At 36.5% G+C, this 15,367-nt stretch overlaps 1 protein-coding gene across 1 annotated transcript in view; it reads right to left on the bottom strand.

Moving 5' to 3' along the window:
• Positions 1-558: 558 nt before the first annotated feature.
• Cad87A (cadherin 87A) overlaps positions 559-15,367 on the bottom strand; it is a 237,899-nt gene continuing 223,090 nt past the window's right edge. The window contains exons 35-36 of the mRNA XM_069815945.1: positions 6,162-6,329; positions 559-1,905 (exon numbers count right to left, since the gene is read on the bottom strand). Coding sequence (XP_069672046.1) covers positions 1,738-1,905; positions 6,162-6,329 — 336 coding nt within the window. The 3' untranslated portion in view covers positions 559-1,737. The remainder of the gene's footprint in view (positions 1,906-6,161; positions 6,330-15,367) is intronic.

Below are 15,367 nucleotides of genomic sequence, written 5' to 3'. Positions count from 1 at the left end.
TTGATTTTCTTTCTGTGTTTGTGTGTAGATGAATATTTATATAATATATAGCAAATGTGCATTAAAATGTCTGTCTTACTTTATTGATATGAAATTTGCAGTCATGAAAATACATTATGGCTTGTAGCATTGAAAACTATACTTCTTTTTCCAGCAACTGAAATCCACTCTCTTACCAAAAACAAGTACCAATCAGTAGTTTAATACAAAGCACAGAAACATTATACATTCTCTGTTATTAGAATTACAACATTATTCTTCAATGCATAAAAGTAATAGTAATTGAATGAAATTATAAACTCATGTATGTTTTACATAATATTATAACAACTTACTGTACAAATTTCACGAGAGGATCCCTGCGAGGAGAGTATGATCCTTGCGGGGAAAGAGGAGAGGGTAACTCAGTGCCTCTGAAGGAGCAGGTGGATGGGAGTGGTGTCATTGGCTGGCTGGAACAAACAAGGCTCGGTCATTGGTCAGCTGGGACAACAAGGCTCACACAAGACTCAGTCACTAGCATTTTGCAGATTGGTTATAAGAGTAGGGAAAAAACTCGCATTCCTTGCTCGGATCTTCTCTTGAAATGGGAACAGTAGTTAAAAGCCAATTTGAAATATTCAATAAGTTAGTCTTGGTACTATTAATAAACTGATTAGAAAGATATCTTCTTCAATAGTTGAAGTTTCAGCATTGCAGATTCATAATTTAGTCAAGTACTCCTTAAGGGGTGAACATAAAATAACATAACATTTTTCTGCATAACATAAATACACAAACTGAAACTATCACATTTGTACACTTGTTAATTACAATTAACCCTTAACACTCATCACATATGTACAGCCATGTGAGTAAGTTATTGAGCTCTATCATAAAATAAAAATATACCATGCTTCTTGTGTTATTCTGTAAGTTCGCATAGCCAGAGCTTAATTTTTAATTATGTCCATCCAGGTTGATAACCTGGAAAACATTGATTTCTTGTATGTGTGCAATAAATTACCCTCACACCGCCAACCCAGTTGTATCAACACCTAAGAAATTAAGCTCTGTTTATGAATACTCACTATAATAATACGTAAATTCTTTGTCACTGAAGAAAGCAATAAAAATAACGATTTACAGGAGATGGTAAGCTGTTTTTCATAGTTATGTATAAAATAATCTAAATTCTCCTGTGCATTTATCAGAGAAACTCCATGTTGAGTTACGTCCTTTCTGTTTCTTACCACAGAATTCTTTTGCTACAAATACCAAACTGTAAAAACTTTCAACATTAATAAACTCCATGGTAAAAATATGTTAACTCTACCACTGTTTCCCTGCCCAGAGTTTGGGAAAAAAGTTGGATGTGACAGAAGGTCCAATTGGTCAAATATGGTTAACTTCAGGGCAGGAATCCAGGAGAAGGAAGGACCATTCCGTAGCCCTTCGGTGACATAATATCCTCTTTCATATCTACAGACAATAGTTCCTGGCTCTCCTCTTAAAAACATAATTGCCAGTAACGTCAACAGTCTTACGCGTAAGTTTCTGAAAACTTGATTTCAACTCAACACTACCATAAAACAATCTTCAATGCACACTAAAGTCTCCTCTAGGCTGTATCTGTTTATAGTATTGTCACCTTTTATATCCTTCATTTCAGTTGTCATCAAGATAATGTCCAGTATCACAATATTGATAGATACAATATTGATATGAGTTATTTCGGTGTAACACATACATGCAAGGTTAGATGAGCTCGGCTACGAACTCAGGTTGTCCATCCTTGTTAATGGTGAGGGCTGTCCGAGGTCTGAATGGATCATTACTGCAGCTTGCAATGTTATTGCTTCCATTTAGTGGCTGGTCTGGAACTTGGAATGTCGATCCTTGAAAGCCTAATGATGCCTCGTACATCTTTTGCAAAAGAAAAATAATGATAATAGTAATAATTTGTTTCGCTAACAATCAAGAAAAGAGAGGCGAATTTACAACATAGTACACAGAATCACTTGGGAAATTACACACTTATAAGCGACATTTTGAAAGTGGCAGCCACTCCCCCAAAATTTTAGGGTTTTTTTGTCTTTGTCATTTGCGTACTAATTGGATGCTTGACGGAGCGAGTTCATTTTAATATGAGGAGAGTTAGTCTGCCTGCCTATTACTGCTTCCTTTGCCATGAATCACAGCATTCTTGGCAGCTAGATGGGAGAATGAAATCCACGTGGGTAGTTTTAAAGACTGGTTCATAAACAGATTCCTTAATAACTGGAGGAGGGATAGTGATTGTGATTATGAGATCAGTGAATCAAGTGAAGTCACTGACGTCCATTAGCTCTTGTTCGGTTCCGGACTATTGGCCACAGAAAACTGGTAACTGGGACAATTGGTCACAGAAAATTGGTAATAAGGACAATTCGCCACAGATAGACAATTTGCCACAAATAGACCATTTGCCACAAGTAGACAATTTTCCACAGATAGACAATTTGTCACACTGAGGTACAAAGATAAATCCATGACTTCCAGAAGCTCTATAATGTTCGAATGAATACAGAGATTAATAATAGTAAATTCCACTACGCATTGCTATGTACATGTAAATTTGGTTTCAAAAATGTCCTGCTAGGTTGTGACTTACAGCTCTCAAGTACCGGATGACGGTGCCTTCTGCCTTGTACCCCAGGTATTCTTCAACTATACATGATATTCGTCTGTCCATGTCGATGTACTTCCGCTTCTTTTTGGTAGGAGAATGACCACCTTCCAATCTCTCTATGCATCTGTCCATTTCTTCCACTTCCAACTGCAGTTGCCCCAGCACGTGATACAAGGAAGGATGTGCTTTATATATTAATTTGTCAGAGCCTCTTTCTGATTTTGTGAAGCGAAATTCTTCTGCCATAGTTCCGAATTAGTTCACAGCTTATGGATTTGTTTTGTGTTACCATAGCAATATATTCTAAATTGTTACGAATTTGAGTATTGCCTTGAATTTTAATGTGTGGCTAATTGTCTTTGATACGAATTTCAATTATGTGGCGAATTGTCTTTGATACCAATTCCAATTATGTGGCGAGTTGCCTCTATGGCCAATTTTCTGTGGCGAGTTGTCCCCAACCTGCTCTTGTCCTGTAGACGTCATTCATTTATATGGAGAAACAACTTTTATATCATTAAGGTACCGCTATGTGGTACAATTTAGCGATGGGATATGACAGCATTTTGCCATCACAGCTCCAAACTGTGTCAGCACTGGAAAAATCGCTGTGACAGATAATAGCGATTTTGTCACAGTGTGATTTTTGTGTTTGGATGACTCTTGGCAATTGTGAATGTTTCTCACCATGAGCCGACAAATTTTTATGTTTATCACTCTTCTGAGAATTGAACTGATATAGCCAACTGGTGCCATGTCTTATACCATTAATAGTGATTAGCATGGCAAATGTACTGCAAACAAAACACGCTCTGAGCTATGTCATCGCGACGTGTGGACGCGTATATTAGTCCAAGAATGCTTACAAATGATTAGATCAATCATTCATGGAAGAATATAGAGAGTGCACTGTAGCTTGAGATATAACCACTCCTGAATCACCTTAGATGTATGGGCTGGGTGATTGTCCTGCTGGAATTCAAGAATCCTTCAGGAAAACATTCCCTGGCGTAAAAAAGCATTTCACGTTCTAATAATCGTTTGTATTTAAGCCCGTTTAATTTTCCTTCGATACAGTAAATCGTTCCAGCTCCCTCTTGAGAAATCCATCCCCAACACGAGACACCTACTCTGCCACTTCTGGCATTAGGGGCAGTGTCTTTTTCCTCGTGTTAGGTTCCAGATGGACGACAAACAAGAACAGGATCGTCATTAGCAGTGGAAAATCGAACCTTGTCTGAAAAGATAACTCTACTCCAGTCGCAGTAAAGATTTTCCTCCGCAAATTTCAGTCCATCTGTAAGGATATCTTTACGAGCAGCCCTTCGCGATCTTATTCCAGCACTTTTTAAATGTTTTCTAACATTCTGGATGGGCCACGAAAATTAACAGCAGCTCTCAAGGTTGTGGCAGTATGAAAGGGATTCCTTTCAACCTCCTCGACCAATCTAGCATCTTGCTGTGGCGTGGAAATGCGCCTTTTACCATTACCAGGCATGTGCTGGAAAATACGGATCCAAATAATTTGTAACCCATCTCCAAGCAGTTGAAAATCCACACTCAGTAATTAGGTGGACTAATGCTTCCCTCGTTCCTTCACTTCTGTGTGTCATGGTGGTTGCTAGTCAAATGAACTTTCGTCTAGTCCCTGACCGATCAAAGGCTTCTACTTGAGTAAGCAGTGAGAATTTCGCCGCCAGGTGGCCGTGGTGGTACAGTTTTTCGTGTTAATAGAAACTTTTGATGCTAGATGGAAGTAACACTAAAGATGGCAATTAGAGGCTTTCATATTAAAATGCTGTGTTAATTATTTTATTAATCCTTTCTGCTTTACACTCTATTGCCTAAGGAACATTCAGTAAATATGTTGACGGTTAAATAAACGGCATAATTAATTTGCAAGTTATGCTACAGGGAATATGATTATTATACTAACGTAAATCCATGATCATCAGGACCTAAACGTAACAATTGTAAACAAGAAGAAAGCCCATAATCCTGATGACTATATATATATATCCTGATTTCCTGGAATTATAACCACAAATTTTCACCAATTCTGTAAGTAACATGAAGTAACATAAGCAAAATTATTTGACTACATTACACTAAAACAAGTTATAAAAAATAAAAGAAAAGATAAAACAAAAAATTCATTACCTGCATAGAAGTTAAGTAGTTTAACCACTGCTCCACTCCAAGCATGCTATGGAGGTAGCCCAAATCAGCACCTCGTATTATGGAGTTATTGAAAATGGCGCACAGAGGTTTACTCACCCGAAGGGACTTAGAAAAATATTAACTGCTCAAGAGGTCGGCCACTTTTATTTTGACCAAGTGTACAACAATGTATTAACGGATTTTTTTTGTGAGAGCAATAGAACCCTTTGGTTTTATCGTGGATTGCAGAAAACAAACACCTTCACATATAGGGTTATTCTAAAGTCAATAATATTTTAAAGTCCTCTTTATTAAGAAGAAAGTTTATAGAGAAATTAAACAAGAACACAGAGAATGAAATCAAACGCAGAATAGGACTGGCATGGAACAAATTTTGGTCGCTCAAATTCCTACTCATGGACAAACGGCAAAAAGCAAGTACGAAAGCTGAAATCCTAGACAAATGTGTCATGCCGACATTACTCTATGGCTGTCAAACGTGGTCCTTGATAGATAAACAGAAAAAACAGCTATAGGTTTGTCAAAGGAGAATGGAAAGGAAGATCCTAAATGTTTCACTAAGAGACAGACTCAGAAACGAGGAAATAAGGACAAAAATGCGCGATGTGGTAGAAAGGGCAGAAAATCTAAAATGGAAATGGGGTGGCCACATAGCATGTATGGATCACCAGAAATGGACGAATCGCATCACAATGTGGGACCCGAGAGAAGGATGACGGCACGTGGGACGATAAAAAACCAGATGGGCGGACTACTTCAGAACCAGAGCAGGAAGTCAATGGTCGAGAGTGGCACGAGACAGAGAAGTATATGGAGGCAGCGGGCACCAAACATGAATCAACAAACACCAGATAGGACAGAAAGTCAACAACAGTGAGTGTAATTCGTGTGAAGTGATATGAGGAAGTGTGGGAGATGAGTATGGTAGAAATGACCGAAGAGGCAAGTCAGGAACAGTGAAACGAAGAAATATCAGTAATATGACCAAGCTCCCAAGGACTCGCTCACCTTAGGAGTCTACTTATGAGCAATTCCCTGTGACAACAGGAGGCCTTTGCCCTTACGGGATGTGTACGGGATAAATTTATTATATTTATAGAGAAATAATATTACAATTTCATTCATAAAACATTGGAGTTTATTCACATATAAAAAAAGTTTCAAAACATTCAGAGTCACTATTTTTCTTCTCTATCATTTTTAGCCTCTCTTCTAACAATGAACAGCATTCATGACTTTTGAATAAACCCATATGTTACATTATTAATTCTCTTGTCATTGTCTTACTTATTCCATATCACTAATTAAATGTTATTGAAGCCTCACTTACATCTCTCGGTGTGCCTCTAAGTGAACTGTGAGCACTTCCACTGTTGTGCAGAGCTGTGCCCCCTGACAGAGTTGCATAGTCTCCAATATCTTCCCCTGCTAGAGACATCACAGCATTAAGGGATCCTCGACGTGGAGGGTGCTGGATCGTTGCATATGTATTATCCCCCTGAAAAAAAGCCACAATTTTAAGACTTCATAAAACTAAATTTGAGCTTTCTAACAATAAATATGTGGATCATTTAATACAGTAAATGATGCAAAATATTAATATGTACACCTTTTACTATTCTATTACAGTACACCAAAGTACCTTCATTGTGATTAAATAAATATAAGAAATGAACACGTAACAATATAAATTAATAATTTAAAAAATCATTTTCGGCAAAGCCAAGTTATCTGCAAATAACTAAACAGAATATGAAATGTAACGGAAACCACAACTGAATTATATGAATGTTTACTACTAGCATATCTCCTGAATGGACCTAAGTATTCAAAATAACAGCATAACAACCTATGTAATAGGGAAAAGTTTAGATAACATCAGTGGCGTAGCATGAAATTTTGAGCAGGGGAAGCTAACTCAAGTTGTCTTTCATGCAATATGAGAAAACGTATTACAAAAATATAGTCTTAAAATAAATAGTAGTCAATGTCAAGTCAGCAGTCGAAGATTGGTTGGAACCTCGTAACACCAATAAGGCATGACCTCAAATGGTACATAGTAAATCACGGTTTACACATATCTCTAACAAATAGACACGTGTAGGTATGACATTCGCTCACTCCCTGTCATACTTAGATAAATCACAATATTAACGGTCAATAGATACAGTATTAGTATCATTACGTAAGTATGCGTCTGTATTTTGAGTGTGTCCTTAATTGACAGCAAGGGAGTCGGTCATTTGTTTTTTAGATCACACTTTTGTTCTTAAGTCAGTGTTGATAATAGAATTGTCCTAAAAAATTCAAGTAAATTGGTGTCAGGAACTGTTATTTCACTCATTATTTATTATATCAGCCACAATGCACACTAACACTTCAACTGAACACAACTGACGAAAAGGGATAACTCGGAAACTACTTATTTTCAATGTCAAAGTTAGCTTCTTGCGAGCCTTGCGACCAGTGTAGTTTAGTTCGAAAGGGATGGAAAATCTGCGGGGTGGGTTACACAGAAGAAACCAGTCTGCTTGGAAGCTGGTGTGTGCAGGCTTCTTGTTTACTGCTGCATCACAATATTTAACGCGTAAATATAAATTCTATTAAAATTAATAAATAATTTTGTCCATAAACTGCAGGTTTATTATGAAAGTATTATTAACTGGGGAAGCTGAGCTTTTTAGCTTACATTGATGCTACGCCACTGGATAACATTAAAATACCAAATTATTTTGGAGATGTCAGTTATGATGAAGATAATAATATATAATAATCTGTGGCGCTACAGCCCGTGAAGGGCCTAAACCGACCAGCCGGCTGCTGGCCTCACGCCCACATGCTGAAGCAGAGGTGGACGATCATCCAACCAGAATGGAGGTATCGTGTGGTTAGCACGATGATCCCCCCAGCCGTTATAGCTGGTATTCACAACCGGAGATGATGAAGATACTAATGATTAAATATGTCATGTGTATGTATTTAACAAACAAACTGTCAATCTATCTATCTAAATAACTGCCCCTCTGTGTCATCATCTACTGAACTGGCTACTACTTCATTTCCTATTTTATTAAAATTTCTTCTGTTTCTTACAATTGTTAATATGAATCGGTGAATGATATTGAGTCCTAAACTCCATTTCCATCATTTTGCTGGTTTATACGCAAGCTTTCCTTCCATTTTTTTTTTTTTATGATTTTGCCCATAATTACGTTGTGTCTAATCAAATATTTCTTTCTTTGTTCAATTCTTTGGACTATTTTTGTATATTTAGTGATTTTCCCTAATACAATTCTGCGTTTTTTTGGCCAAAAATATTTTAATATTTGAGGAGAAAAATTCGCTCCGGCGGCAGGGATCGAACCCGGGTCCTTGGTTTTTCGTACCAAGCACTCTAACCACTGAGCTACGCCGAATTCAATCCACAGCACCAGACCGAATCCTCTTCCTTCAATGTTTCCCTTTGTGGCCTGACTCCAAGTTCGGCATATATGTTGACGTATATGTCCAATGTCAACTGCCATTGCATATATTAGGAGCGCACTCAATTGAGTGACTTGTTTGGCCAGGATTCCGTAGTTAAGTGCACAGTAATCTGTACAGACATATGCACTGTAGCTATGAGAATATTATAGATTTATTAATTTGTCCTACAGAATAATATCTGTAACATTGACAATTAATATTTGAGGAGAGAAATTCGCTCCGGCGCCGGGGATCGAACCCGGGTCCTTGGTTCTACGTACCAAGCGCTCTGATCACTGAGCTACGCCGAATTCAATCCACAGCACCGGACCAAATCCTCCTCCTTCAATGTTTCCCTTTGTGGCCTGACTCCAAGTTAGGCATATATGTTGACGTATAGGCCTATGTCCAATGTCAACTGTCATTATATTAGGAGTGCACTCAGTTGAGTGACTTGTTTGGCCTTGTTTTTCTCCTCAAATATTAATTGTCAATATTACAGATATTATTCTGTAGGGCAAATTAATACCGGTAAATCTATAATATTCTCATAGCTGCAGTGCATATGTCTGTACAAATTACTGTGCACTTAACTGCGGAATCCCTGCCAAACAAGTCACTCAACTGAGTGCGCTCCTAATATAATGGCAGTTGACATTGGACATATACGTCAACATATATGTCTAACTTGGAGTCAGGCCACAAAAGGAAACATTGAAGGAGGAGGATTTGGTCCAGTGCTGTGGATTGAATTCGGCGTAGCTCAGTGGTCAGAACACTTGGTACGTAGAACCAAGGACCCGGGTTCGATCCCCGGCGCCGGAGCGAATTTTTCTCCTCAAATATTAATTATTGTCAATATTACAGATATTATTCTGTAGGACAAATTAATAAATCTATAACAAAAATATTTTTCTTAGCAGAGATCTCCTCTCCTCTCGCTTGTTCTCATTATTTCTCTATGCTCTCGCTCTCTCCCCAGTTTCTACACATGTTCCATAAATGTTAAGACAGAATGGACTGAACAATAACATTGTATGTTTCATTTCACTTTCTTCATGCATGAATTTATTCTTCTATACAGTATGTAGGAGGCACTCTGGTACTTTCGAATCATTAATAATCTGGATAGCAGTCACAGTGAACCTGGGTTCTGTCCCCAGTGTATCTCTGATTTATGATTCATGTTAGGCGAGCTCATGGTCCAAGCAACACAGGGGCTTCTCTGGGAACTGGGATTCCCCTGTGACATCACAACAAATCATCTCATTCTGGGTATAATCACAATCTAGTATATACAGTCACGAAGCTTGAGTTTTGAGGGTACTAGAAACAACAGACTGTGCCGGTACTATTTCGCATTGTCTGTAATGAGACGATAGTGGCGATCCCAGTGGTCAGCAACTATCTATGAATGCATTTACTATGTACTGAGCTTTGTGACTGTGGTATAACATAGACCAGTGATGAAGCTCTTAAGAGGCTTTTGCACCTTAGCCTACCCAAAAAAACTGACTTATTATTCCCAGTAACAGTAGGCCTATAAGTTCGTAACAACGATGTATCATAACACTTGGTTGCACTCCGATCCTTCCAGGTATTAAGTTCACTTTTGGCAGTCATTCCAGCATCAAGAGAGCAATGCAAGCTATGAGGCTTACAGCAAAAGTCTTAGATGTCCATAGTAAAGTCATAATCCTCAATTTATATTGTAAACCAGCAATCAATTATTCATAATTCCACCCTGGTTTACAAAAGAAATTATAAATAATCTCAATGATAAGAATGCATTTATCTGCGTATAATAAAAAACAACTTAAATTAGAAAGAGAGCTAAAACTATGATAAATAATGTGTACCGGTATCATAGTTATGTTATGGAGAGAGATAATACTTTTAAAAACGACTCTAAAATATTTTGGAACTATGTAAAAAATAGGAGAACTAGCAACAATATCACAGCAAAGTTAATGACTAGGCAAGATCACATTTTTGATAGTAATGAAGCTATTTCGGAAGCCTTTGCTGATTACTTTAGTTCGGTTTACTCTGTAAACATATCACACAACCTTCTAATAGAAAATACGGTAACACCGAATTATATTAATTATCCATTAACAACTGAGCCTATAACTAGACAAGAATATTTGACTGCTATTAAAAAATTAAAGCCTAAAAAATCTTGTGGCCCAGATGATTTACCTCCTTATGTATTGAAACCTTGTTCCGAAGTACTTATGTTTGTTGTATAATTTAAATTTAAAAACAAAAAATTTTCCAAAAATGTGAAAATTAACAAAATGTGTTTAAATCTGGTGATAATAGAAACATTGAAAATTATAGTTTGCAATAGTTTGTGCTCCATCCAAGAAATTTGAGCAGATTCTATATACCGTACACGAATTTTTCAACATGTTTATAATGCAACTGATATAAATCAGCATGGATTTTACACCCATAAGTCTACCACAACAAATCTAATTAATTTTACACAAAAGGCATTTAATACATTACATAATCACAGAAATTTAGATTTTTCCAAGCGTTTGAGAAAATTGACTATTAAATTTTAATTAATAAACTTTCAAGTTTTGGATTAACTTTTTCATACTTACATCTAATAACATCATATCTTACAAACAGGCAGCAGTATGTTTCAGTCAATCAAATAAAATCAAAAGTATTCACAGTAATTTCAGGTGTACCGGCACCGCAAGGATCCAATCTTGGTCCCTTGTTTTTTTTTTTTTTTTTATGAATGACTTGCCTAAACAGGTTTTAGCCTATACTCTAAATGTTTACTATATGTTGACGATGATAAATTGTATAAAATCATTGACAAATAACAAGACGTTTTTGATCTACGACATGATATGGACAGACTATATTGATGGAGTATTGACAATTTTCTTCTGTTAAATCCTAATAAATGTTGCTTTATAACGTATTCTAAAAAGAAGATAATTGCTCAAAATTCGTATGAAATTAATGGTGTGAAATTACTTAGAGTAGAATCATTTAAGGATTTGGGTATTTATTTTACACATAACGTACCGGTATGTTTTAAAATGCACTTAAATCACGTGGTAATTGAAGCATACGGAAAATTAGAATTTATAATCTGAAATACAAAAGAATTTTTTATATATAAATACTATTAATATTCTACATAAAACTAGTTAGGAGTAAACTAGAGTATGCATCTATAATATGGTCACCTCAGTTCCAGTCCCATCAGATGCAAATAGAAAGGATACAGAAAAGATTTTTACGTTACTTATATTTAAAAAAAAAACATCTTATGAAAAGCATATTTCTTACAGTCATTTACTTTTTTAATTTAATTACAAAACTTTAAAATCTAGATGATTAACAAGCAACCAAATTTTACTCTATAAGACTTAACAGGATATTGAATAACTATGATTTTCTTAAATTCCTTCAATTCAATGTAAAAAGAACAGAATTATGTCATAGGCAACCTTTGTTATTCCAATTCCTAGAACAGTTTTCTTCAAGAACTCTCCATTGTTTGTTATGTGTAATAGGTACTTGCAAATCTGTCTTTAAACTATTATTCTCAATTAGATTTCAACTTATCAGTTAAAAAAGTCATACAATATTAAAAAGAATTGTATTTCCTTAGATATTTAAATTATGAATAAGTGTATTAAAATGTTTTTTTACTCTAATTTTGAAATAATTCTGCATTATTATATTGATACTAGTAGCTTGTGCAGCAAATGCTGCTAAGTTCATTAGAAGTTCAAATTAAATTTTTTGAAATTTATTTCCAATGAAGAATATCAGACATTTTGGAAGATATTTGCTTCCATAATAATAAAACATAGGCCTACCCCTCTGAATGGTTTTCTTCATGCTAAATACTTTTTATTTAACCTATACATCTTCAGTTCTTGAGTTCCAATGCGAAAACGCAAGTAACAATGTCAGAACGATCAGTCGGTTTTACATGTGGGAGTGAAGCAATAGCTATTTCAGGTTATTGTGGATTGTAGGTTAGAGTTATGAAAATATCCTCTCCTCTCCTCTCTCCTCTCTGCCCTCTTGCCCTCATGCCCTCTGCCTGCCCTCTGGCCCTCATGCCCTCTGCCCTCATGCCCACTGCCCTATGCCCTCTGCCCTCATGCCCTATGCCCTCATGCCCCCTGCCTTCACGCCCTCATGCCCTCCGCCCTAATGCCCCCTGCCCTATGCCCTCAAGCCCTGTGCCCTCATGCTCTCATGCCCTCTGCCCTCGTGTCCTATGCACTATGCTCTCATGCCCTCATGCCCTATGCCCTCATGTTCTCTCCTCTCCTCTCCTCTCCTCTCCTCTCCTCTCCTCTCCTCTCCTCTCCTCTCCTCTCCTCTCCTCTCCTCTTCTCCTCTCTTCTCCTCTCCTCTCCTCTCCCCTCCCCTCCCCCCTCCCCTCCTCTCCTCTCCCCTCCCCTCCCCTCCCCTCCCCTTCCCTTCCCTTCCCTTCTCTTCTCTTCTCTTCTCCTTTCCTTTTCCTTTCCCTTTCCTTTTCTTTTCTTTTCTTCCTGTTTTCTTGTTTTTTTGCCTTCTTTCTCCATTCGCTTGCTTTCTACATGATTCTCAATCTCTCCTACTATATCTTAGATCCTTGTCATTGTCACAAGTTTCATATTCAATCTCTACATTGCCTTCAGCGTCATCATCAGCATCATCATCTGAACTTTCATCTATGATCTGCAGAGTAGTGTCGATCGCCAGGTAAGTTTTCATCCAGTGTTACTTTGTTAGATAAAACACACTTATGGGAATAAATAAACTGCTCTAACAGAAAATTTTCTATTAATACTATTGATATGTAAATCTGACGTACACTTCCAAATAATTATATCTCATAATAAGTTGACCAAACGTGTAAGTTGCAACCTGCTGTCACGACTACTATAGTCAGCAACTGAAAGACGGAGGCATAGCTAGAAGAAGGAGGTGCTCTCTTGAGGGGAAAAGTAGTGAGGATCAATTGTTTATCAATTATACGTCAAAATTACGTACGACAGAAGTTTTAAACAATGGAATTACTTCCCTGTGAGCATGAAGAAAACAACTGTTTGATCACAGTATAGAGATATGTTCTCTATACTGTGGTTTGATTTCCACATATCCTACAACTTTAATACAAGTAGTGTTAAGTTCATAACAATAACCTTAGTATCTCGTTATCATTATATTACTTCTCTTCAAATAATTATCTACAGTCAGATGGAAAGAAGTTTATGAGATTATAAGTTCTCGTGCATAAAATCGAAACTTCACGTTGATGTCGATGTTATAAGCATTCCTAATTTATAGTCTCAACAAATGTTGACGCAACATCCATCGATCGACCACGCTGTTACGTAAGTTTTATAGTTTTCAGTAATATATATAGCCGTTACTCAGTATATTATAGAAATGAAGATCTAATATAAAATCTTCTTTCTCTGCGTCTACTTACTTAAGGCCCCAAAAGATTTCACTTTCATATCATCAGTATACCATTATGTGTTGCATTAACTATAATATTTCATTTTTAATGGTAATAATGTCACCAAACATTCTTAAGTTTTGTAGTTCTTAATATCGAATACACAGCTGTACTCGGAAAACTGCAGACCAGAGAATCAGACCTGTAAATTATTTTTATACGTTATCAAAAAATTACACAAATGAAGATCGACATATTGCCATTATGATGTGAAAGAATCTGACCCATCTGAACTCTAAAGGCTCATTCACAATGAAAATTAAACATAACGTAAGCGTTAACTTAAGAATATAAATGTTACGGTAAAATCAAGATCATTCAAGATGGGAACATAAACATAACAGCAAATTAAAGGCTCATTCACAATAAAAATTATAACGTAAACTTTAACTTAACGTTACAGTAAAATCAAGAAGTCATGCCATCATTCACGATGGGAACATAAACATAACAGCAAACATGCTGGGTAACCATGGAAACATAACAACGACGTCATTTCCTCATATTCTGTCGTATACTTCAATGCTCCACGATTGTGTTCTGTTTGCAATTCACGTAAGCATAAGCATGAAAGTTTCGAGTTTGCAAACTTTAAGTTAACGTCTTATGGTAATGTTTATGTCAATGCTTATGTGAATCATTGTGAATGATCCCATTTGGTAGCCTGCGCGCAAATTTCTGTGTTTATGTTACGGTTATGTTTAATTTTCATTGTGAATGGGCCTATACTTAGTAACCATGGAAATATAACAACGACGCCATTTCCTCACATTATGTCGTATACTTCAGCGCTCCACGATTGTGTTCTGTTTGCAAATCACGTAAGCATAAGCATGAAAGTATTGAGTTTGCAAACTTTCATGTTAACATCTTACGGTAATGTTTATGTCAATGCTTATGTGAATCATTGTGAATGATCCCATTTGGTAGCCTGGGCGCAAACTTCTGTGTTTATGTTACGGTTATGTTTAATTTTCATTGTGAATGGGCCTTTTGTATGTCAGCAATCCTGTAGGTCATGGCCTTCGTGTAATAGTCTATTCTTTATTGTAGTGTGTGTTTTGTTTTATTCTGAAATGCAATTAATTAGCTCTCAAAAATGACGAAAGATGGATTTTGGAAAATAGGAAAATGATGTAGGAAAATTGATATTTCACTGAAAACTACTATTTTTCTGAAAAACTTTGGGTTCCAAGCTTCAAAATGAGGGATCATTTATTAAAATCCGTTCAGCCGTTTTCCCGTAATTTTCATTACCAGTTCAAATTATATATATATATAGATTTGGCACTAATATTAACCGCAATATTATATTCTAGCATCTATTATATATCTTTCTTTCGTTTGTGTTGCTTGCTTTATTTTTTCACTGTTATGTATTTTGTACGGTAGGTATATGTATCAATGCAAGCCAGTGGCGGCTGGTGAAGTTTGAGTCTAGATGTTGCACTTTCTGTGATGAGAAGGGTAGAATTAGTTACCTTTGTCAGTACATGTTCATGAACATTTTAATCCAATGCTGGTACTTAAATGATTAATATAAGTAATATCCGTTCTTGTCCACGACTGTT

The sequence above is a fragment of the Periplaneta americana genome, chromosome 17 (genome assembly GCF_040183065.1).
Source record: "Periplaneta americana isolate PAMFEO1 chromosome 17, P.americana_PAMFEO1_priV1, whole genome shotgun sequence".
Classification (NCBI taxonomy): Eukaryota; Metazoa; Arthropoda; class Insecta; order Blattodea; family Blattidae; genus Periplaneta; species Periplaneta americana.
This window is presented reverse-complemented; position numbering and strand designations above follow the sequence as displayed.